At 45.9% G+C, this 26,420-nt stretch overlaps 1 protein-coding gene across 1 annotated transcript in view; it reads left to right on the forward strand.

The window, feature by feature from the left end:
* Positions 1 to 2,637: 2,637 nt before the first annotated feature.
* LOC142591521 (uncharacterized) overlaps positions 2,638 to 26,420 on the forward strand; it is a 44,481-nt gene continuing 20,698 nt past the window's right edge. Inside the window, exon 1 of the mRNA XM_075703845.1 lies at positions 2,638 to 2,715. Coding sequence (XP_075559960.1) covers positions 2,638 to 2,715 — 78 coding nt within the window. The remainder of the gene's footprint in view (positions 2,716 to 26,420) is intronic.

Raw genomic sequence — 26,420 nt, forward strand, 5'->3', positions numbered from 1 at the left:
AGAAGTACACACTATACTGGCAAGTAAAAATTTGCAACTCCTTACGATTGCCGTCGAGAAAAGGAAGAAATGGGTTGCTACGGTAAATGTTGGCTAAAACACGCACAGGGATATTTCACTGCAGGGGAAAATATTCCCGGCTCTCTCGCAAACCAAAGACCACGCGACAGTGCATAGCCGATACCAAGCAGATATCGAACCTTTGGGTAGAAGTCCAGCAGAAGGAATGACCTAAAGATACGCCGAGAGCGATGCGAGCGTGAGCGTGCCTGTATGAGTAAAAACATGTACCGCTTCTTTGAAGCTAGCCGCTCCGGCGTGGCTCCGATCACCGCACGCGATTTGTGTGCAGAAAGTCGCGTACACGCCCTTCGGCGTTTTGCGCGGTAGCGTCTGCGCAGTGAGCTAGCTTCATGCAGCGTCATCGCCGCACAAACGGTGCTCGAGGGCGACGCTTAACTCCAGGCGACAATGCGCCGATTGGCGCTCCTTTCGCTTCTGCAAGCAACACACATTCCGATCGGTTCAACTCAAAGAGGCAGCAGAGAACGGTGGCATGTTTCGGTTATCGCCTATTGTAGAGTACGCCTTCAACGGCAACCCGCCGCGCTAGATGAAGATGCTTACTGCGGTAGCTTTGGCGGTGATAGGCGATAAGGTGAGCCCGTTGGCAGCTGTGTTATTTGCCGACGTCGTCACCACATCTCTGTTCATTTTCGCTGTGTATCCATGTGCCCGAACGCTACCTTGACGTCTGTAGCGCCATCTAGAAATAAAAATTACTACTAATTTGGCTATTTTTACAAAAGTAACGCTTCCAAAATACCTTGTAGCGCCTTTGCAGATGACGAGGTGACAAGTAAGGCATGATAACAGTCCGCTACCTGTATTTCTTTCATTTCCCTTTGGTGTGCTTCTCTTGGACTGAACATACGAGACCTGCAGGCTTGGGAGATGACAGGACGACAGTTCGGCGGGGCTCAGATAAATCTCGTGCTTCTTGCAAAGCGAGAGTCGGCAGCAGCCGCAGATACAGCGATTGGCTGTGGTAATGTTTCGGCTGTTGCTGATTCCGAAGCTATTTGAAGTCAATGGTTATAGTGGCTGCGCTCTGCGATCTCAAAGCGCGTTCGTTCTTTGATCTCTATAGTACCACGGACATTGGACAAAAAAACTATAGTTGCTTTACGGACAGAGGGTACGTGGCAGGAAATTCGAAGACCTCACACGTGTATGTTTGTAGCGTGTGCGTGCTCGCATCCTACGGTTCCCACAGCGCGTCCGATGCTCGAAGGTAGCGTAGTCGCGTGTCGGCGCCTGTCTTATCGCCGGCCGCGCTGCCGCCGTGTCCACTTTTGGGGAACTCCACATGCGCGTAGTCACCGTGTTTGCAAGTGAATTTCGCATTCTTCTGCTCCCCGAAACGCGCTCATTTTGGATCGTACCAATGGCTATGTCATCTAGTGTATGTTAAAACGACGATGGCATCTGTACACCGGCGAAGAAATAAATCGTTATGAACTTGGGCGGTCATGAATCTAGTCTAACGTTGCAGTTTTTACGTAGCGAAAGCGGCTACGAAAGTGGGGCGGTCCCGGAGATAGGCGCTTCAAAGCGCCAGCTGTAGCGACAGCACGAAGAAGTGCCACGCGGCGCACGCGCCAAGCATATCAGAGCTTACTGGCTTTCGTATGAGGAGTATGCGCGCTCGTGGCCTATTGGTTAGAGTACCGGGCTCGATGGCCGACGTTCGATTCCACCCCATCGGTCACACATTATTTTCTTTTAATGAAAGCGAGGCGAAAGGAGAACCTACCTGCCGCAAAGTGATCGGAATGAGGTTGGAACGCTTCGCAATAAATTTTTGGAATGTCTTCATATGCGAGTCCTAATTATTGTATACTGGACTCAACTGCTACACAACAAAAGAACAACTAGAAAAGTCAACACAAATTACCCAATAAATTGTTTATTGAGAACACTCAACGGTAATATTGTTGTGCAAGGGTTGAGTGAACTCAATCGCTCTTGAAAATTTGTTGAAGTCCGTTGTTTCAACAATTGCCCAACAATATATCAATGGTTAATCAACAGTCATTCTTGTACGGGAGTTCGCCACCAGGGGGTACCATACAATCGTCAGCAGATCGTAAGCGAAGGCGTAGTTCGTGCACGTCGTCGTAATGGTCGGTCTCTGTCAAGTTAACGACGCGTTGACGGCACGAGATGAAAGCAGACGCCGAAGAGAGAACGTCCCACCCTAGTATAAGCATGTGAGCACAGGAAGTCAACACTGCGAACTGGATATGGTGGCGTATCCCGTCGATCGAAACTCTAACGGTGCATTGCGCCGATGGCCGAATCACAACATTATTTGCACCACGAAGAGGAGCTCCACTGTAAGGTGTAGTAACTTTGTGTAGACGAGCACACAAGCCAGCGTGAATAATGGAAATAGCTGCTCTCGAATCAAGCAATGCTAGGACTGGTACACCTTCTACACAAACGAATAAAGTATTGGCCGGGCACGCTGGAAGAATTGTAGTCTGGGCGAGCCATGCAGCCTTCCCTCCAAAAACTGCACCATCTAGTTTTCCGAACGGTAGTCAGGAGTGCGGGTGGCCATTTGCAGGAGTGATGTCGAGCGTCGGAGAAGGGAGGGCGAGCGGCGGCGACCTGGATGGTAGTTGCGAGGCGCCTCGGGAGGTGGAGAAAGTGAGCGTGGGGAGAGCCGGCACTGGTAGGGACTCGGAGGAAGCAACGGATGTCTATCATAAATATCATAGCCACGGCGTTCGTCTTCTTGTCGTCTTCGGCAAAAACGCGATATGTGCCCCCAAATACCGCAATAATAACAAATGGGGCGAGGCGTAGGCCGGGTAGTGTGAAATCCTGTGGCAGGCGGATGGGGTGGTAGAGTCGCCAGATGTTTGGGGCCAGTAGCAGGAGCAGGAGGCGCTGTCCGAACGAACGCTGGTTGCATAGCCGCAACCTGAGCATACGAGGTGGATGGCGAAGGAGGGCCACAGCTCGCAGCGCAGGTCATGGAGGACAGCTCCTCTTTGATGATGTCGCGCAGGCCAGGAACCGAAGGCTGAGGCTGGAGAACGGGAGGACTCAGCAGGCCACACGCTTGGAGCTCTTCGCGTGTGAGAGTCCGAATCAGCAGACGCAGGACGGTATCCGACGAAGGCCGCTCGTCACCGGCGACAGGTTGTAAACGGATGGCCTGTAGTGCGTCCAGGTGTTGGCAAGTCGCGATCACATCATTAATGGTATTTGGATTCTTGATCGCCAGTGCGTTGAACGCGACCTGGGCAACGCCCTTTAGGATATGACGGACACGATCAGATTCCGTCATGGTGGCGTCAACACGGCGACAAAGGGCGAGGACGTCCTCGATATAAGAGGTGTATGTTTCCCCGGGAAGTTGCATGCGTCCATCAAGCTTTTTCTTGGCGACCTCAGAGCGAATGTTGGGAGCGCAAAAAATCTGCCGAAACTGGTGTTTGAATGCCGCCCAGTCAGGCAAGGTGCTCTCGTGGTTGAGAAACCAAGTCCTGGCAGCGTCAGCGAGGTAGAATACGTTGCGAAGCTTGTGCATGTTATCCCACCGGTTAGACTCACTCACGCTGTCATAGTTGTCCAGCCAGTCACCAACGTCGTCACTACGAAGGCCAGCAAACATGGTTGGATCGCGCTGCCGTGTGCTCACGGTCCATGAAGGAACGGCCGGTGGGGCACAGACGGTGACGCCGGAGGCTCCTGGATGATCGTCTTGGGGCATGCTGGCGGAAAGGCGGAGCAAGCGGCGGCCTAAACGAAGCTCCGGGGAATCTCGAAGGCATAGAGAACCAAGGGATCGAAAGCAGCCTCCACCACTTGCGCTAGACAGCTGCTGAGCCTCAACGGTTTATTTGGCAGCTCGCACGCTGAAGAAGGTAGCGCTGGCCATGATGATGAATATATACAGATGAAGAAGATGAAGGGGTAATATAATGCTCACAGTATATAATTGCGTCCAGAGTGGCTTTCTTTTCGCTAATAAATTTAGAGAAGGCAGCGTTCTTCATTTTGTGCATCTGACAGCGAGTGAGCGTGCTTCAACGGATGTTGGATTTTGTTGCCATAAGCAACAAAAAGGCATAAGTATATAGACTGCATGCTGGAGGTATTCTTTATAGCATGAAGGGCATTATCATGCTCATAGCTCTCTGCACAATAATTATGAAGATAAAATGATGTATGGCATGTCTTCTTGCCACCATGAAACGTCAGATGCATAACGTGGGACAGACACCATAGATCTTGGCCAGCCATCCTCAATTGTGGTCTTGACCTTCTACCACTCAGCAAACTGACCCAAGTGACAAAACATGCAACTTTTACCTCATTAAATTTAGTGTATGTTGCACAAAATGAAGAGTCCATGTCAGCTGTTATTGTTGACATAGATACATATCTGTGAGCCTCATAAACTAATGTCAAAAGAAAGAGAATATTCAATGAAATACAATGTTGATATGATGGCAAGACCAGTCTCTCTCAGCGTTAAATAACAACCATGAGGCAGCATCATGATATCAAGCTGAACAATAATTTACTCATGTTCAGTTTGCCTTCATACAATGGTAACACCCGAGAATCCAAGAATACTTTTCTTCGTACAATGTTGCTCTGATAGTCTTGACGTACAATACCCATTGCTAACAGAAGGCCTTCCAAATTAGCATGACATGATGGCATATTTTTGGCAAGAAAGAAAGCGGAGTTATGGAAGATGCGAATGCAGCTCTGCATACGTTAGTAAAACGAACCAAACGAAATGGTTTAAAAGCAAGTGGTTTAGAGACAAAAGTCGTTTTATTCCATGCCAAAAAAGCAAGCAGAGGTTGAAAATGTTTCAAACACACATACCTTCAAGGTATGTGTACGTGGTGACAAACAAGATTTTTAGATTGAATTGTTGGGAACCTGGATGGAGGCGAGGGACATGTACAGTTAAAAAGATGTACAAGATCAAAAATTAATACTTTCCTCTAGACAAATTGGTCAGTGGTGTCTGGCTTGTCTTGTTCCCTTGTTGGTGAATGCAAGCTATATATATATATATATATATATATATATATATATATATATATATATATATATATATATATATATATATATATATATTTGTAAAATACCTTACAAGGTCCCTATATGGGGATTGAGTAAGGGGGGCATAGAATCAAGTACATACGATCTAGTAACAATAATACTAATTTTAAAAAACACCAGTCAAGTGCACAGCATAGGAGTCAGAGAAACATATTAGCTGCGTAAAGCTGCATATGAGTACAATAAAAAGGAACTCTATAAGTTTGTAACACACGTATAACAGTGCAAGAAAAATGTAGAAAAAATAACACAGAACAGTGAGTGTGATAATAATGGTTAACAAGGGCTCAGCGAGTTGAGTGCTTAAATTTTTTCCGGTGAGTGAAACAAATATATATATATATATATATATATATATATATATATATATATATATATATATATATATATATATGTATATATATATATATATATATGTATATATATATATATAAAAGATGTTGTGTCGGCAGCGGCAGGCAAGCGGGGGCCCCGACCGGGCGAACGCGCGGCTAGCGCCGGCGCAGGAAGGAGACACGGAGCAAACTGCTCCCGATGAAAACCGGAACGAAGACTCAGCCGACCCGCGGCCGTTTATTACTAATAAAGGCTTCACACGCCAGATCACACCTCCAGATTGGCCCAAGCTCGTCACATGACAGAAGGGGGGTGCGCCATCTAGCTAAACAACTACAAAACATACATGTACGATGACACCGAGATCTGACAGGGGGCGACACTATACTACATCATCCCCTCCTGGAAACAAAGTAAACATACAGTGAAACGCGCACACAAGATGCGCACTTAAGTCCAAAGGCGATTTCAGTTCTTTCCCCCCCACGTTCACACACGCGCGCCAGTCGCACACAAAGCACGCACTTAAAGGCTGTTTCACATGCTGCGACTGCAACGACGAAAATCGGTGCTGTCGCACGCGTCGCAATGCGATTTTTAGAGGGCTCATTTCACATGATTGCGATTTCAACAATGCGACTGGTGCGACGCCCAGGGTTGCTTACTGCCAGGTTTCGTGGCACACGCTGCATAATTCTTTTATTGTAGTGAATAAAACGTTTACACTATAATATTATTGACTTCTCTTGATTAAAAGCAAATAATATGTACATTTACTAATTTATAAACGTTAGTTAAGATTTGTCTTGGGGTGCGCGACGGCGGTTTCTGTAGTTCAGTGCGACATCGCGCACGTAAACAGCTGTTCGCAGGTGGTTCAGCGCTGTGTGTTGTCTTATCTACCTTCTATGACCGTTTCGTTCTGCCTGCGCTACAACAATCTACAAGATGACCCATCGACAAGTTCATATAGCTACCCTCACCGTATATGCAGTATTCGGAATTCGGCTGCCACGAAGTTGTCGTGTCAGCCCAACAAGATCCTCGCGCTACCCGTGCTCGGCGTCAGCTTCTGGAGAAATGATGCGTGTATATTGCCCGTCATTGCGCATATGTGGTGCCTGCTCCTAGCCATATTCTTACGCCGAACGCAACAAGAAGCACCGACCCGAACACCCGCGTGTGTCCCTGAACGAAGCCTCAAACGATCTGTGTGATTACGACGTGGAATGAAAATTGTGTCGTGAAATTCAACCTTAGCGCTAGCCTGGTTCGTCCATCGCCGTGCTTGCGCTGCGAATATATATATGGGAGCCCCCTCTAAATACCTCTAAAGGCGCAAAAGCCGACGCATCAAATGTTTCGAGCAGTTACCGTCACTTTTGTAGAAGCCTGTACGTTGTAACATAGCATTCTAAAAGACACGCTTCTCGTCCACTTTGTTCTCCCGTGTCTCGCGCTGGTAGTATACTCGGAACTTCTAACGAGAAGACTATATCAATACGCGCTATTCATAGTGCAGGATCGTAGGCCCACGGCAGGCGCACTTGCCGCAGAATTTTTCAGCTTTCTGCTCAGCCTCGCACGCCTCTCACGGTTAGCCTGTTTTGTGGAAATAAATATTATTATGATATTATTAATGTTATTAGATATTATAGTTTCTTCACTGTAATTTATAGCAATCATCCAGATTTCTTAAGCTAGTCATGCATTTAACCTGTATTAGATCAACATTGTTACGACATGCTTATGAGAGTCATTTCAAGCTAGATTGCTCAGCCAGAGAAAGTACAAATGCAAGCCTCAATGTTTATTCCAATTTGGTATTCCTGAACAGATTATATTGGCAGAATTTTATGCCTGCTTGCATTTCCTGCAATTCAATGTTCAGAGCTGGAAAAACTGATTCCTTTTCTTGCTGTCGAAAGGCTGCTTCAATGTCGATAGCAAGCTATAATTGTTCGTTTCGAAAGTGTTAAGCAATGACTATATGTCTAAGCTTATCAATGCGTTTCTGTTCCACGAACAAAATGAATGAATGACGTGCTTATATACTAAATTTATATACCTCGCAGGCTACAAGGTTGGAGTATTATGCAAAGGGGAATAAAAAAGTTGTTACAAAAGGAAGAAGGGCACAACATTAATAAAAAAACCAGCAAAAAAAGCAGTACCAATACATTGCATCAACTAGCCCGTGTTTTACTGGCACAACATTATACAATACTTAACAAACAATAACAGAAAAAGGTACTGTCCATGCACCCTGTACAGACGGTAAACCAGCGAAGCTGAAATGTGCAGCCCCGGTGTTTATCACTGGGTTAATTCCAATGGTTTATTCAAGTCTTTCTATATTATTGGTTATGTCTGTGTTTCTTAATGAGGTTATGCACATGTTTGGCTTGGGTTTATCACATTGTTTATTTGGAATGCCACACATTGCACTTTGCAAGATCACCATCATGTAAAGTGAAATGAGTGGTTCATTGTGTTAATGCAGCGGGTCCATCAAAGTCTTTCTGAATTATGTTACGCACTTGTGTTTTGTAATGCGTTAATCATAATGTTTACGACTCAGTTATGCACTGTAGTTACGAAGTGACACACCGGGGCTGCACATTTCATTTAATTAAATACAGGGACACATTTTCAAACCTATTGGGAAGTCTGAGAGAGACTGCTGCACGCGCGCACTGCTGCTAGAGAGAAACGACGTCACTATCGGTCTAGCCACTGGCCCACCACACCTTTGCTGTGAGATAATAATGACATCGTGATCTTGTCTTAACCGCATCCCCTTTTGTGTCCCTTCCCTGCAATAATACGCAGATAAATGTATGTTTGAAATGCATAAGCATTTCTATGTCTACCCAACAAGAAATGTCTCCGCCCATCATGCAAGACGAATGCAATGGCTCACACCCCCTTAAACAATGGCTCATACCCCTACACTAGGGTTTTTGGGATCGGACCATGAGTGTTTCGCCTAGGCATATACAGCTTCACTGTAAAAAGAATGAACACCTTTCTGCTAGAGACCAAGACAATCATGAGGTGTATTAACAAATGAAAGTTTATTGAACATGCCGAGTAAATGCTGTTCGACAAGCAATAAATCGAATTTACACAAAAAGCAGAAGCAAGATATGATGTGTGTCCATACAGATCCCAACAGGAAACGCATCCATCTCTGAAAGTGTAACAGCGGCCATGCTGACACAAGATTCTCCCAGTGTATTTGCATCTACAGCATCCATAATTTCTCTAGGCAGCCGATCTCCACAGAATGCTAGCTTCTTCCTCTGCAATGCACTCTCCACATCTGAGCGTGCATTGTAGAGGAAGAAGCTAGCATTCTGTGCAGATCGGCTGCCTAGAGAAATTACGGAAGCTGTAGATCTAAAAATGCTGGGAGAATCTTGTCGGCACAGCCTCCGTTAGAAATGGATGCATTTCCTGTCAGGAAACGCACATGAATTTTTGCTTCTCCTTTTTGTGTATGTTCAGTTTATTGCTTGTCAGCGAGCATTTACTCAGTGTGTACATTAAACTTTTGATTGTTAGATCATCTCGGTTTTCTTGTTTGTCCTATGTGTTCTCTGGTGCCATTTGCAACCAGGCTATTCGTTTTTTTTTTAGACTGCAACAAGTCACTTTAATGGCCCTCATGATACCTTATAGAATCCTTTATTTGGCCAATGTAGCAAGAATGTATAGTGTGAAGCAGTAAGAACACGGTACGCTAACTCCTAGTTAAAAGGTTTATTGTGAAAATGCAGTGATCTATAAAGGTTACCAGAAAGTAGTACAGCAATAAAACCTGATAAAGACTAGCGCTTGATGAAACCAAACATAAAAGCGGGAAAGGCAGAAAATACATATATATATATACAAGTCCAGGGAAAAAAAAAACATTGCGATCACCAAGTGAGCATGTGGCTGCATTCCAGGAAACTCATTTTTTTCCAATGGCATGGAACTGGAAGAATGTGCTTGCATAAACAAGCTGTCAGTCTGTCTACTGCAATAACAACAGTGTTTCTTGAAAGGTGCTGGCATGCAGGATTGGCAATTGTAATGATTCTTTTCCTGCACTTGGTATTTTTCTGTATTTTCTCTCTGTAGCATTTTTATTTATGTTTGGCTGCATCAAGCACCAATTTTTATCTATCCTTCAAAGATGACTTTCTTTTTCTGGGGAAAACACAGCGAAGGCGGAAGATGGAAATTCAAGACGATGAGCAACACAAGAACAAGGTGAAAGTAGGAGCCAACGTTTCCACACGTGGACCTTGAAGAAGACAAGTCCACTTGTCGAAATGTTGGCTCCTGCTTTCACCTTGTTCTCGTTTTGCTCATTGTCCTTTTTTTTCTGGTAATTTATATAACTCGCCACATTTTTACAAATGAACCTCAGTTGAAAGTTCGTCCTCATCCATATCTAGTGTCATCCTGTTGATACTGCTTCATGCTATGCACTCTTGCAACATTTGTGTGTGTGTGTGTGTGTGTGTGTGTGCGTGTGCGTGTGTGTGTGTGTGTGTGTGTGTGTGTGTGTGTGTGTGTGTGTGTGTGTGTGTGTGTGTGTGTGTGTGTGTGTGTGTGTGTGTGTGTGTGTGTGTGTGTGTGTGCACGCGTGGATTTGGATGTGAGATTGGGCCCTTGGGCAGAGGTATCATTCTTCTTCTGTGCAGCCTTATGAATTCATTAACTATAGTGCAACAGAAATGCAATGGACAGGAGCGAAGTGAACACACAGAGCGCTTCGTTCTTGTCTGTTGTGTATCTGTTGCACTTTAGTTAATAATGAATACACACAAACTCATCTAGTTTTCAGTTATTATGTCGGGCTTATAAGCCTGCTTGTGTCCTGAAATATCTGCATGGCTATGTATCCTGTAATTTAATTTCCCGCCATGTGCTTACAAGCCGCGTGTCAGTCTCCTGATTTTCCTGACAATCTTGTGTGACGTGCAGGCCCAGACATTTTCTGGTGAATCCATGCAGGGTGTTGTGCAGGGTGTAATCTGCACTACAAGTGCTGCTTTGATTGCTTTCAGTTCAGCTTTTCTAGGTGTAGGATGACCTGGAATTGTACTCACTTATATGGGGTTTAGTTTTATGTAGTGTCATACTACTGTTACACTGCTATTGCCAGATCAGTGTACTATATGTGCCTTATGTTTGCTTGCATCTTCATGATTAGCAACCTCCTCTGTGTGTTTGGCAGTTGCATATAGTCTCCTGGCCTAATTGTTTGCCCCCATATTGCACAGTATGGGCCTGTTGTGTTTCAAGTTCAGGTACTCCCGAGGTTGTGTTTCTGAAGGGAGGGGTAGTAGTCTTTGCATCTCATATGCTAGCTGGCATAGTATCTTGGGACGAGGTTCTGAGCTCTTGAGACAAAGAATTTGTGCTGCAGGCTGCAACTCTACTCTGTCTAGGTACTTGTTCGTTAGCTCTTTCTCATAGAGGTCTTCAAGCATGGTACAGTGGAAAGACCTGTTATTACTACCCGATGCCTGTATTCGATGAGTTGTCTTTTTTGTGTGCTGCTGGTAATTCACACCATACCATACCTTGGACACAAGCACAGCATCTGCGATTTTCTATAGTATCCACTCGTCCACCCCCATTATTTCGAGATTATTCTTTTCACCAGGTGTGGAAGTTGCGTCCAGGCATTGCATAATTGTTTCACCCATGTGCTGGCTCTGCCGTAATGGGCTTACACTAGCTGAGGATTTGTGGATGTTGACTTGCGGGCATATTTGTCCAGCTATGTGGATCACAATGTGCAATCTGGGGTAGTTCTTGATTCTAGTCTTTCTTTTTTTTTCGACGTAGATATGAGCTGACTTATCAGAAAGCGAGAGGCCAGACTGGCCAAGAAAGTCTGCAGTGTTGTCGAAGGCTTGTTGCATCATTCTTGATTTCTGTATAACATAGCTTTCCCATAGACTGTAATACACCATAGGCTGTAGTGTTTCTTGTAGTATGCCCGTGTTGTTGGTGTGTGTGGGCCAAATGTACCTCCAACTCTCACCTGGAATTTTCTGTCTTTCAGAAAGTTACTGTTTAAGTGCTCTACCAGAAATGTTTTTGCTCATCGTTCCTCTTATTAGAGCAGCATGAGGTACTGCTGTTAAAAGCCTCTTCACTCTCTTCATTCTTTCATAAGTGGTATTACACAATGTCCTGCAATAAAGTTTCTGCTGCTTATGGCCCACTCATATCTGCCAGAAGGGACAACTCTTGAAAAAGGTTTTCTTTGTGCTATGTGTGCGACGTAGTATGAGCATTCATGCCTTTTATACATCTGTAGAGCCAGCTTCCTGACAGAGTACTTGTTATACCTGATCATGCTTATTTGTGCAGTGCTGTTGAACAATACATATTGATGCAATGAATATTTACACACTCGAATTATCACGAAAGAAAGTTGTTTTACAATTCTGCCCTTTGCCTTCTTTTTGCGTTAGATTTTGCATAAGCATGCCCCTCTATGCAATAGTATTTTGAAGTGTAAGAGTTCAATAAAAGGTGATGAACTAAATCTAAGTGCAAGAGCTTTTTTTCTCACCTATGACTCCCATCGAAATGCGACTTCCATGGCTGGCAAATCAACCCCTCGCCTTGTGTTAGCAGCAGAATGCTATAGCCACAGTGGCAGGTGAACAAACTGAAGAACAATATTTCTGTCTATATTTTTTTTCTTGCCTGTACGTAAGTAAAGTTTGGAATAAGTCTGTCATTGCAAAAAAGCCCAGTGTGTGGTCTTTTATTGAATAAACCACATATTGTGTATAGTTGAAATGCAGAAATTTGTTCTAAAATCCTCGGGTGATATATGTTCTTGCAAGTAGCATGGTATTTCATTACTTATAAAGATAATAATCGCAGCGGATATCGTTATATGAGTTTACACACTAATATATGTGATCACAAACTTATTAGAAACTTACTAGAAACATGTAAGGCATGAATGTTTCTGCACACTTGATCCGCTGTAAACGTGCAAGAACTGCTTGCACTGGCTGACTTCACTGCACAGTTTCGATTTACTTTTCTTCAGCGTGTCGTTTTATAGTTTTATCCCCACAAGAACAGGCCGTTTGCCTGCTTTTCGCATTGTTGCACGAGTTCTACATAATTGTGCACGAGGGTACGTTGTCACTTTGCCACTATAGCAAGCAATTTACTTAATCTACTAGCTCTTGAGTTAATTACCTTCCAAAGCAAGTGTTAATACAGATGCAGTAAGGATACAAAGTCCGCAACATAGGCAATGTTTATTGGTTTCTGTGCAAGAAAAAAAAATTCTCCAGAGAAGAGGTGCAACTTAACGTGCATGTAATATTTTATTCAAGCCACGGATTTAATGCTATCGTAGCAAATTCATTACGATAGCCTACACTTTTGCTGTCAAATTTAATAAGAGGCAAGATAAGCTTTCAAGATGCATCGGGAAATTCATGCTTGAAAACCGACAAGAAAATGCAACTGAACGGTACCGCGTTCAGCGCAACGTTGAAACTTCGGGTACTTTGCTGTCTTGTCATTTGCCCTTGCCGAGGTTGAAATAATTCAAGCTGCTCTGTAAGCGCGATTTTTGCATGCTACTCAACAAAAGAAAATTGTGACGACCTCGTCGTCTGCTGGGGATCGAACACCTCCTAGCACTGACAACTCGCAAAGGCGCACGAAGCAAACGTGAAAATGCACTTCATTTGCTGTGTAGCGTGTCAACAAACGCATAGCAATCGGAGAATGCAATCTGTACAAGTTTTTTATTCTCCCTTCGCCTACGTACCGAATTCGACGATCCACGTCTCCGCGATTGCACTTGTCGTGCGAGACGCCATTTTCCAAAACAAACCGGCGAAATAGCTCCGTTGACAGCTCTCCGCGCAATTTCGACGGAAAATCGCAGCGATCGGTGCGACGGTGCGACTGTGCGACCAACCGGTTGGTCGCAGCCGAAAATCGGGGGGACGGCACTGCGACTGCGATTTTCATCGCAAACGACGGAAATCGCACTTCCGGTGCGACGAAAATCGCATCATGTGAAACAGGCTTAAGTCCACAACAAATTCAATCCGTCCCCGCCCAAGTTCACATACACGCGCACCAGTCTTGGGCACCAAAAAACAGGCAGTCACTCAAACAAAGTCTGACAAGGAACACGGCACAAAACTCACTGCACCGCAACAAGGAGCACTTTATACCTGTGTTAATGAAACATGTGGACTGTCTCCTAAATGTCACAGCGAGGCCCCTAGCCGTGGCATTTCGAAGACGGCAATACGCTCTACACTACAGAAACAAAATCATCGAGCCACGGAGGCCGTTTTCTGTCACGATGAGGACGCGTGCGTACCTCAGAAGAACTTTGGGGGTTGCGACGCGTATCGGTCGACTTTAAAGAACCAGTCGTCCCACTATTTCCCTCCCCCTGGTTGGACAATTGAATGTGGTTGTCGCTCAAAGCTGGAGAGGGTTGCCCAGGAAGCTCCTCTCGACGTCCCAACAAGTCCTGGGAGGCTACCGATTCTCCTACGGAATCAGAGACGACTGCTGACTGTGTAAACTCGGAAGTGATACAGTCAGACGGACTACTCAACTGAAGCTTATGACTGAGAAGACGCTGTCGCTACAGACGAGTCATCGGAATGACTATCCAAGTTTGAATATGAGTACGAAAAGTTTCTATCACTTGTACACAATGTACTACCTGCTGGATCCTTCATCACTAGGGTTAACTTAGACACATGCCACGTCTTCCCATCACTGAGTAGAAAAGTAGATGGTCCAACCTGGGCCTTGACTTTACGAGGTTTACTGTACTTACTACTGTTACTTACTGTTTACTGTACTGTACTATATTGTTGTCTACAATCAAGTACTGCGTTCTACCTGTGCTAACATATGAGGCAGAAACTTGGAGGTTTCTTGGAGACAAAGAAGGAGATTTTGTCATGTAAGAAGGCACTTTTCTAGAGAAGGGTGTGTCGGCCATTGGCCGAGATGTTAAGTTTATGCCAATCCAGCTAACATAAAATCTTGAGCTGTCATGAAGTTTAATAAGTTTGGTTTGACAATGGTCTCAAATTCTGTTAAGGCAGAAAAAGGTGTTCTTTTACGCACTTTATTTAGTGTAAAAATACACAAGCTAAGGGATGCGTTTAAGAACCATTGTGCCGGAATATAAATCGTGGCTTCATGTTATTTCAGAATTGCAGACACACCTTCACAGGCTGAGAATCAAGGACCCATTCCTTGCTCCCAGCTCTCCGAGTGCTGTACACTTGGTGCAGCAGTATAGTCTGGGGAAACGCACAGGCTTTAGTATAGACGAAGATCTATACTATTTTTTACCGCAGATGTGTCTCCTGCAGTTTGTTAAGGACTGCATACACAGTCAAATGAATGAACTGGAATTTGCTAAAAGGTGCGAAATTCCTTTTGCAAGTTTTCTTGAGCTTCTTGATTTCTATTTAAAGTCAATTTTGGTCTGGTGGGAAAGTAAAATATTTGTCCAGAAAGCTGACACGTGCACAAGTTCCTGTGTTGCGCCTGTGCTCAGTAATATCGTTTCTAGTTATATTGACCAGCAAATTAATCAAAACCTGAATGGGCTTGCGCATGAGATTTTCAGATGCGTGTGTTATTATTTGATTTCCGTGGACAAACAGAACTTTCGCAGAGCTGCCATCGATGTACTGAAGCTATTTAGAGAACAAGAACAAGCTTTCAACTTCGCTTTAAGAGGCCCAGAAAAAGATATGCTGCAACTTCTTGATATCAGGCTTACTTTTACGAGGGATCGCCTGTGCTGGGGATATCAATCAAGAACTTCTAAGTGTCTTCTTGATTATAGGCCTAGTCATGAAAAACTTATCAAGTACAGTATTGCCCCTCACGCAATTAGAGATGCCCCAACCAAGAGCTGTCCTCACCTTATGCTTCAAAGTGTGAGGAATCTGGCGAGAATGTTTAATGAGGCAGGTTACCCAGTTTCAGGGTTTCCTTTATCTTGCGACGAGTAAAGCAGGTTAAAGCACAACCAGGGTGCAAGAAGCCTAAGGAGTAAGAGCGGAACAAAGTTGCCATCATCCCCTTCATTCATTCTCGCACAGGCTGAGAAAGGTGGATTCTAAGTTCCGTGTCATGGTTGGGTTTTCACGCAAAAATAAGCTGAAGCGAATATGTGAGGCAATAAACAAGCACATTCTTCACAACGGGTGTCTGACCAGGAGGGACTGCATATTAAAACATGGCATGAAGTTTGTTCCTTGCACACAAAATGCTGTTTATTCGATTACTTTTTCTTGTGGCCTACAAGATATTATACCGGTGAGACTGGAAGATGTTTGAACATTCGACTAAGGGAGTAGTGTAGTTCTTTGAAGGGTTCTTGTGCATTCGCACCTTTCTATGCATTGTCGCGACTGCGGGTGTCATCTAGTTTGTGAAACTATTATTGTGCTGTTAAGACATTGCGAAAAGCTCTCATATTAATTAATGGAGGCTTATCACATGAGAAAGAAATGCTCACTATGTGTTAGAAAGCCGCCCATCTCGCTGCACGATAGCGAGGTTGCCATGTTAGATCTTGGGTAAAGCCACTGAGTTGCTTTGTACCTTAGTAATTTGTTTTTTATGTTAATTAATCAGCCGTGACTTGTGTCATTATTGAAACATGCGCATTCTGTGATATGACAGTTTTGATAATCTATCTGCGTATAATGAGGGGGGTCATGTGATGCGTGTTATATATTGGTTATTTTCTTCTATTATATATATATATATATATATATATATATATATATATATATATATATATACAAATGCACAAGGTATTTAATAAGAACAGAGTGTTTAATTTTGTAGGCAAAAACAGACCGCGCGCCGGCTTGCGAGAGCGAGGATGACGTGGCGTCGTGGCGATGCATGCCCTCTCCCCTCACGCAACACCTGGCGTGCTAAGGCAACAGCCAGGCTGGTGTGCCCTTTCACTCGCTCTGCTCCGTCGAGATGCCCTCGTGATGGGGCGTCGCAGCCGATCGGATATTAGGGGCCATTTCGTTGGAACGACAGACGCTGATTGGCCATTTGATGCTTTCGCATCAGTACCCACTGCAGAATAACAACGACGACGATTTTATGGTGAGCTCACGTTCGCGCTTCGTCTGCACGGTCCATCCGACCCGTGCACTTTCGGTACCGGCTCCAATTCTGTACCGTGCAAGTAGGCAACCATTGAGCACCCGCATAGATCAGGCGATGAGAAAAAAAGCTGCGTTTTTAGCATGCACCCGTAGGGTGCCCCAATATCGCAACCAGCTGATCCGCGCACAGCGAAGCATCCGCACGGCCGCGCTTACCACGTGGCTTCCGAATGCATATAACCACCACAAACCCGCGGCACTTTTATGCACCGCTTTGAATGAACGCGCGCGGTACCGCGGTTCCCGAAGATTTTTTTTTCTTGCCCAATGCACGTGGCGCGTACTTGCGCAGCAGCGCTCGGCGTGTTTTTAATAAAGCAATGTCATTTCTATTTTGCTCGCCACACGCGGCGGCTGTAGCTGCTTTGGCTATGCAGTACTTTGGTCATAAAGTACAGTAAGTCTAGTTAGCAAATTTTATTCAGATCTGAGGTACGTTCTATAATTTTGTTAAACTGAGAGCTTCGTTAAATCGAAACCACCTGATTAGATCCCGTAACATACCATACAATTTATGCAAGAGCCAAATATATATGTCATTTTTGCCTTATTGTAGCAGTTAAGCATGTACTTTGCCTTCACGGGAGAAACGATTAAACATTCTTAAAAGTTATGCATCAATGATACTAAAATCACCAGAACTAAATTAGACCTACAAAACCCACATTTTGCTTTTTAATTATGGTAGATTAGGCAAGAAGTTAGTTGATTCTAGGTTTTTAGTGCTCATAGATGTGACACCTAGAGTATCGAATGGCATGTAGTGTGGCGCAGTGAAAACAAGGACACAACAAGAAAGGGAACACAGACATAATTAGGCGCTTCTATGTGTGTTTCGTTTCTTCGTGTGTCCTTGTTTTTGCTGTACGTGCCATTCCATGATGATCAACCAAGAAGCCCGCGCTGCCACTCTTGCAGACAACCGAAAATTATATTACATCGAGATTTGAATGTGGATACGTTGTTGTGCAGCTCCTTGAGTAGCAGTACCCACATCGTTCATGGGTGCAAATTCTTTTTCCCAATTTTGTCCACTATTGCGGCAAGAAAGAGAACCACAGAAACTGAGCTCGGGTCAATTGGTGCTACTTACACAATGTTACTCCAGTTCATGATGATGATGATGTTTGAGGTTTAATGGCGCAAGGGCCAGGTATGGCCAAAGAGCGCCATGCTAGTGGTAATGAATATGTCGTGGTTTGATGGGTTCTGTGAATTTAATGTGAGGTGGCTGTAAAGCAGCCTAAAAGAGTTGGTGTAAATTGCATAAAAACTACACGAAATAAAATTATGGCAATGATCAATGACGTGTACTGTGATCACTAAAATGCATTAAGAAAGAATGATGCATTATATAAGATATGCGAGATGCTAAAATTGTCTAAGAGCACTACTGCCTCGCCAGAGCCCTTGAAACGCAAGGGCCGAGAGGCATGCGCTATACTAAACAGCTATCACAGCGGCATCCTCTGAAGAGAGGAGACGCTACGAACGTATTGCACTAATTACATGTAACACAACATCTTTCAGGAAGTCTAGGACTGCATTAGTGTTAAAGAGCGGTTCTGGACCAAGAAACATTGCCGGATGAAGAGGAATGTGCTGCCAGTATGCTAAAGGAAAAAATGCCTCTTTCTCTCAGATTCGGTTTCCCGACACTCCAGGAGGACGTGGAGTAAGGTCAACCTCTTTCCGCATCTACCACAAGTTGGTGGCTCTCATCCAGTAAGTTGAAAATTATGTGTGCCAAATGTGTGTCCTATTCTGAGACGACAGAATAGGACATCTGTTCGGCGCGATTTTGTTGTAGAGGACCAGAGTCCTAACTGTGGCTTTATTAGGTGGAGCTTATTATCCGTTTCCGCGTCCCACATGCGTTGCCAGTGGGCCCGCAGCCTCCTTCGCAAGAAAGGCCTCAGATCTGTGACAGGCACCTCAGCGGTAGGGTTAACGGCTTGCGATGCTATAGACGTGGCCATCTCGTCCGCCAGAACGTTGCCCTCGATGCTCCTATGGCCAGGCACCCAGCATATACTGATATGCTGGTTAGTTATGTACGCTTTGCACAAGACGGTGTACAGTTCATTAAGTACTGGATTTTTGTGTCTATAGAGTGACATCAAGGCCTTCACGACGCTTAGGGAGTCTGTATATGTCGCTGATTTTTGAAGTTTTGATTTTCTTATATGATTTGCAGAAGACAATACTGCGTAGGCCTCGGCCGTGAAGGTACTTGTTTCCGGATGTAGTACACCAGATTCTGAGAAGGATGGGCCGAAGGCAGCATAAGACACACCGGCATTTGACTTCGAAGCGTCTGTGTAGACCTCTGCGCAGGAGTGCTTGTGCTGGAGTTCTAGAAAATGCATTCGGATTTCTATCTCTGGTGCGTGTTTTGTTACTTCTAAAAAGGACATGTCACATTCTATCAGCTGCCACTCCCAAGGTGGTAACAGCTTGGCTGGATGCATTAGGCGAAGCTCGAGGAGTGGGACATGCATTTCATCACTAAGCTCCCTCACACGCAGCGAGAGAGGCTGTCTTACGGAGGGACGATTACGAAACAGTGTAGCATATGTCATATCGTTAACGGTGTTAAAACACGGATGTTCAGGATTAGAGTGCACTTTTCGAAAATATGTTTGGCTGATGTATGTTCTCTGCAGATGAAGTGACCACTCATTTGATTCTGCATATAAACTTTGTATGGGACTTGTTCTGAAAGCGCCAGTGGCCAGTCGGATTCCTAGACGGTGGACTGGGTCTAGCATCTTTAGTGCGCTCGGGGCGGCAGAGTGATAAATCACGGCACCATAGTCTAATCGTGATCGAATGAGGCTTTTATAGAGTTTCAATAAACACTTCCTGTCACTACCCCACGTAGTTTGGGATAGAAGTTTCATTATGTTCATTTTTTAGACATTTTTCTTTAAGATGTTTAATGTGGGGTACGAAAGTGAGTCTGCAGTCCAGTATAACACCTAAAAATTGGTGCTCTTTGTTTACAGGTATTTGTTGTCCACCCAGTTCTAAGCAAGGATCTGGGATCATTCCTCTCTTTCTTGTAAAAAGAACGCAAGAGCTTTTGTTAGGATTGATCTTAAATCCATTCTTGTCTGCCCACATCGACACTTTGTTCAGGCCATGCTGTACCTGTCTCTTGCACACTGCGAGGTTACAGGATTTGAAAGCTATTTGTATGTCGTCCACGTAGACAGAATAAAAGATTGCCGGTGGTAATGAAGCGCGAAGCGTGTTCATCGTCACGATGAAAAGTGTGCAGCTGAGCACGCCTCCTTGGGGTACTCCCGTTTCTTGCGTAAAATGACGCGAAAGTGCATTACCGACTTTTACCCGGAAGGTACGACTGGACAGATAGCTTTCTATTAGGTTTAGCATATTACCATGGATGCCCATTTCTAACAAGTCTCTTAGGATCCCGTAACGCCACGTTGTATAATACGCCTTTTCCATATCGAGAAATATCGATAGGAAGAACTGTTTATGTACAACTGCGTCCCGGATATTTCCTTCAAGACGTACGAGATGATCGGTTGTGGAGCGCCCTTCTCGGAAGCCGCACTGATAAGGATCAAGCATATTGCTCATTTCAAGGAAATGGATCAGTCGCCGATTAATCATTTTTTCAAATACCTTACAAAGGTAACTTGTGAGAGCGATCGGGCGGTAACTTGCCACTGAGGAAGGATCTTTGCCTTGTTTCAAAACAGGAACCACAATGGCTTCTTTCCATGCAGTTGGAAGGTATCCTACAGCCCAAATGGTGTTGAAAATTGTGAGTAGTGTAACTTGGGTGTCATTGTGTAGGTTTTTGATCATTTCATACATGATTCTGTCAGATCCCGGTGCAGACCTCTTGCATGAGCTCAAGGCAGCTCTCAACTCGGCAATACTGAAAGGGCAGTTGTACGATTCATTCTGTAGACATTTTCTTTTGAGTGCCTTACATTCTTCTATTTGTTTAAATTTCAGAAAGGATTTCGAATAATGTTTTGAACTTGGCACGCTCTCAAAGTGCTCCCCAAGTGAGTCTGCCTGATCTTGCAGCGTATCACCCTGTGTGTTTACCAGAGGGAGTGAATATGTTTGTCGCCCTCTAATTCTATGTACGCGGTTCCAGACTTTCGCCTCATCTGTAGACGAGTTAATACTCGATAAAAACTTCTGCCAACTTTCCCTTCTGGCTTGTCGGCGGGTTCTCCTGCCTTGCGACTTTACTTTTTTGAAGTTGACAAGATTCTCTGCAGTGGGCGAAGCGCGTAGCAACCCCCACGCTTTGTTCTGATTCCTACGTGCGATTCTACATTCGTCGTTCCGCCACGGGACATGCCGTTTGTATGCCTAGCCACTTACTTCACGTATGCATCTAGATGCGGCATCTATTATTAAGGCTGTAAAATACTCCACAGCCGCATCAATACATAGCGAGGACATGTCATCCCATGATATACTAGTTATGGTTCGGAATTTTTCCCAATCGGCTGTGTCAATCTGCCACCTAGGAGCCTGTGGTAGATATTCGTTTTCTTTAAGTGTTCTTAATAGTATGGGGAAGTAGTCGCTTCCGTAAGGGTTGTTCGCAACTTCCCACTCGAGTTCAGGCAGTATAGACGGGGAAACTATGCTGAGATCAATTGAAGAAAAAGTTTTGTTTGCAAGACAGTAATATGTGGGTTTCTTCTTATTCAGAAGGCACGCACCAGAAGAAAAAAGGAACTGTTCAACAAGACGTCCTCGCGCATCTATACGAGGGTCGCCCCACAGGTAGTTATGTGCATTGAAATCGCCAAGAACAACATAGGGTTCTGGCAATTCATCTATAAAGCACTGAAATTCATGTTTGCTTAGTTTGCAATGGGGGGGGGGGGTATATAAATCGAGCAAATAGTTATAAGTTTGTTTAGCAGAACAACTCGAACCGCCACTGCCTCAAGGGCCGTTCGTAGCTGTAAACGTTGACACGCTATGCTTTTTTGAATTACAATTGCAATACAACACCGCCCGATGATGCGACAGTATCATCGCGATCTTTGCGAAAGGTAACATACTGTCGAAGAAAGTTTGTGTATTTTGATTTTAAGTGTGTTTCCTGTAAACACAGCACTTTTGGATTGCGTTTATGGATGAGTTCTTGCACATCATCAAGATTCCTGAGAAGACCTCTGACATTCTATTGAATGATTTGTGTATCCATATTTAAAGAAAATTGGTGCTGTGTTTACGGAAACGAGCCCTGCAACGGGGGTTCTGCCCTTTCTGGAGCGTTCGAGGGAGCCTCGCCGCTCCTTAGGCGCTTGGCGCGCCCTGTGGATAGGTGTAGTGTCCATTGCCTCTTGTGAGGCGCCGGACACGTGCTTTTGCGAGCGAAATGTTGTCAGGGAGGGTCCCGCCTTGGAGCGCAAGACCCCTGCGCCCACCAGCCCGAAGTTCGATGGGGCTCCCTGGGAGATTTGGCTGCGCCGGCCATTTCCAGCGCTGGAAGGGACCTGGGAAGTTGAGGCAGCCTCGGCTGCGCCCACCTTCGGGGTCGATGGTCCCCTCTCCTCGGTTGACGGAGCAGGGCTAGCTGCAACCGCCGCGGGGGCAGGTGGCGTGACTGCCGACTCATGGCTTGTGGGTCGGACAGCCGCCGGAGGCCGCTGTGACGCTGCCCCCTGACGCGCCACTTCGGCAAAGCTTTTCTTTGGCAGGTATGCTACCCGCCTGCGTACCTCCTTGAAACTTATGTTTTCCTTGACTTTGATGTAACAATTTCCTTTTCCTTTTTCCAGGATGGGCACGACCGCGAGTACGTGGCGTGCTCCCCATCACAGTTTGCACAGTGGAGAGCGTTTGCACAAGCTTCAGTGGTGTGTTCGTGGGCACTGCATTTCGCACATGTTTGGCGGCCCCGGCAGCTCTGCGAACTGTGGCCGAAGCGCTGGCATTTGAAACATCAGAGTGGATTGGGCACGTAAGGCCTAACACGGAGCTTTATGTACCTGGCCTCGATTGACTCGGGTAGGACACATGAATTGAAGGTGAGTATTATGTGTTTGGGTGAGGTGAGTATGGATTGGGTGAGGGAACAAACGCGAGTTAATGACATCTTAGTTGAAATCAAGAAAAAGAAATGGGCATGGGCAGGACATGTAATGAGGAGGGAAGATAACCGATGGTCATTAAGGGTTACGGACTGGATCCCAAGGGAAGGGAAGCGTAGCAGGGGGCGGCAGAAAGTTAGGTGGGCGGATGAGATTAAGAAGTTTGCAGGGACGGCATGGCCACAATTAGTACATGACCGGGGTTGTTGGAGAAGTATGGGAGAGGCCTTTGCCCTGCAGTGGGCGTAACCAGGCTGATGATGATGATGATGATGATGATTATGTGTTTGGTCGCAATCTCTTTACCATCCCGCCTCATCTTTATTCTTTTCACATTGACAACATTTTGCTCACTAAAGCCCTCCAAGAGCTCTGCGTCTGTCAGCTGAAGCAAATCATCGTCTGAGACAACGCCGCGGGTAGTGTTCATAGTGCGGTGCGGAGTCACTGTCACTTGAACGTCCCCAAATGAAACGAGACTGGGTAACTTTTCAAATTGTTTCAGATTCTGGAGCTCCAAGAGGAGATCTCCACTTGCCATCCTTGTTGCCTTGTAACCTTGACCAAGAGCCTCAGTTAAAGACTTTGAAACTGGAAATGAGAAGATTGTGCGTACTTGTGTGTCTGACTTTTCCGAGTGAATCACATGAAATCGTGGGAAGTTGGGTCTTTCACGACCAAAGAACTTGAATACATCTTCGGTGCGCCCTCTTTTCTGAGGGCGATCAAGGAGGGGTGGGAAGGACTTTGCCATAGGAGAACTTAATTTTCGGCAATAACGCCAGCCACCCACCGTGGAGCCCTACAGGGGGACGCTACAGGTACTGTAAAAAACAGGTCCTGTAAACGCCAGCTGCACGTTATCACTATAACCAAATATGAGATAACCTAGGTTGGCTATTCACACAAGGTTAACCCTCGCTGCCTGGAAAAATTGGAAGTAAGCGAAAGCTAGGAGTGGACAGGAAAGATGAAAAGTGAGAGAAAGACGAAGGCTGGAGGGAGAGAGAGACAGGAAAAGGCAACTACCGATTTCCCCCGGGTGGGTCAGTCCTGGGGTGCCGTCTACGTGAAGCAGAGGCCAAATAGGTGTGTTGCCTCCGCCGGGGGGCCTTAAAGGTCCGAAGACCTGGCATCGGCTCAACCCCCAGGATCCCCCTTTCCCCGGACACGGCTAAGCCGCGCACGGTTAAACGCGGGAGGGTCCAACCCTCGTGTGCTCGGGTACGTGGTGCCGCAACACACCAAACGCCTACTTGCGCAGACGCCCCTGCGGGGCACTCCAGTTCATTCAATGAAACTGCAGAGTACTGCTACACATGACAGCTTTACTAAAGGGACCATGCAAAAGCAATTTTCGGCACATGTTCAATGCTGTGTTCCGTCAGCAATAGTGAAGTAGTTGTTTCTTTTAATCATCGTTACGCCTCCAGCTAGTAATTCAGGTCGTATGGTTTCGGCCGGTGATTTAAACCTTTTTATTTAAAAAAACGTGGCATTATACTTGCTGTACATCAAGTCAGAACTTAATTACTCTGTATTAACAAGGACTAACTAAACAATGTCCAAAGGATATTTCTGCCATCTCTGCATCCTTTCACGAGGGTCTCCAGCTCCTTGGAGTAAAATTATCTGACTTCAACACATTTATTGCCAGTGCTCCGTAATTCACATGCAAAGGTACCGTGTACATACTGAGTGAGATTTCAACATTTCAGTCACATAATACTGCCAGCATTTTGCCACAATAGTAAATGTAAATAAAGTCGTTGTCGACAAGTCCGACAACAAATCATTCATATTGCTACGGAACAATATGTGCGATCACGAAAAGGCGAGCAGTGTGAAGACGACGACGACGATTAGAAGCTAGCGCGGGCTGTTGCTTCTTGGCCAAGCGCAGCGTATTTTCTTGTAAATATACTTGTACATAGTTTTTTCGTCTGCGTCTTCCTACGTAACATATCTGGCGGATGTGGACTTTCCCTGTACCTCGTCACGGAGCTTCGCAGTGGACGGTACGTCGACCCTTCCTTCATGGCTCCCGGCTCCGACACCTGCTGCCACTTCGATGACCTACAACACTCTCCCCGCTCCCCATGATCCTGGCGTATTCTCGGGCAAAGATGGGGAAGATGTCGATGACTGGATCAGCCTGTATGAACACGTCAGCCGCAGTAACCGGTGGGACCCTACTATTATGCTCGCTAACGTAGTCTTTTACATCGGTGGCGCACCTCGAGTTTGGTATCGCACGCACGAAGATGACCTCACCAGTTGGGATTCACTTAAGACACAGCTTCGAGACTTGTTCGGCAACCCCTACGGTCACCAACTTGCCGCGCAGAATGCGCTTTCCGGCCTTGTGCAGACGTCAACAGAGCCCTATGTCACGTACATTCAGGACGTCTTTGCTCTGTGCCGCAAAGTTGACACCCACATGACTGAGTCAGACAAGGTTGCCCACATCCTCAAAGGCATTGCCGATGACGCCTTCAATTTGCTCGTTTGCAACAACGTCGCGACGGTCGATGCTGTTATATAAGCGTGCCGCCGCCTGGAACTCGCTAAAAGCCGACGTATTGACCAGCAGTTTGCCCGTCTGCCCAACACTCCAGCGACATCTTCCTGTGCCGGCACTCCTCGTCCCAACAAAACTGCCGATGTTACCAGGATCGTCCAGCGTGAGATCGAGGCCGCCTATCCGGCTGCCTTCGACTTCAGTCCCACCAACACATTTGCAGTCACGGTCTCACTGATCCAGGCAATTGCCAGCCAAGAGTTCGAAAACATGGGTCTTCACATCATCTGCTCGGCCCATCGTCCTGATACCCGCCCGGCTTCGATTCCACCCCGTCCCGCATCTTCTTACCCACCACGTTTCCGCAACCCATCTGAATGGTGCACTGGTGACGACAAGCCCATTTGTTTCCACTTCCATCGAATCGGGTACATTTCTCGGCACTGTCGCAGTCGCTGGAGTTCCCCGACCCGGTCTACTTATACTGTCTACTCTCGCCTCCCAGGTGGCCCTTCTCGTCCCTATGCCGCACGCTCCGATAACGCCGCCGCTGATTCTCCTGCACCGAACCGCTCCTATTCTCGTTCGCCTTCGCCCCAACGACGACAATCCCGCTCTCCCCAGCCCTGTCGCTCCTATTCGCCGACTCCCTTCGGACGCCGCTCTCAGCCGGAAAACTAGACGATGCAGCGCCTCGAGGTGACGCTCCATTGCTCCCTACGCCGCCAAATCCTCTACTGACGTTGCCCACTCATCTGAACCTTCTTGACGTGCAAGTCGACAGTGTTTCTGTGTCTGCACTCATAGACACTGGGGCGCATTTGTCCGTAATGAGCGCTGACCTTCGTAACCGGCTCAAGAAAATTATCACGCCCGCCACGACGCCTGTTTTCCGTGTCGCCGATGGCGGAACAGCCCCCGCAATCGGTATGTGCGCCACCCGCGTCTCCTTCGCCGATCGCTCCACTATCGCGCTATTCACAGTCATTGTCCACTGTCACAACGACATCATCCTCGGCTTAGACTTCCTCTCCGCACATTCTGCCCTCATCGATTGTTCCGCCA

Source organism: Dermacentor variabilis, chromosome 8 (genome assembly GCF_050947875.1).
Source record: "Dermacentor variabilis isolate Ectoservices chromosome 8, ASM5094787v1, whole genome shotgun sequence".
In the NCBI taxonomy this organism is placed as follows: domain Eukaryota; kingdom Metazoa; phylum Arthropoda; class Arachnida; order Ixodida; family Ixodidae; genus Dermacentor; species Dermacentor variabilis.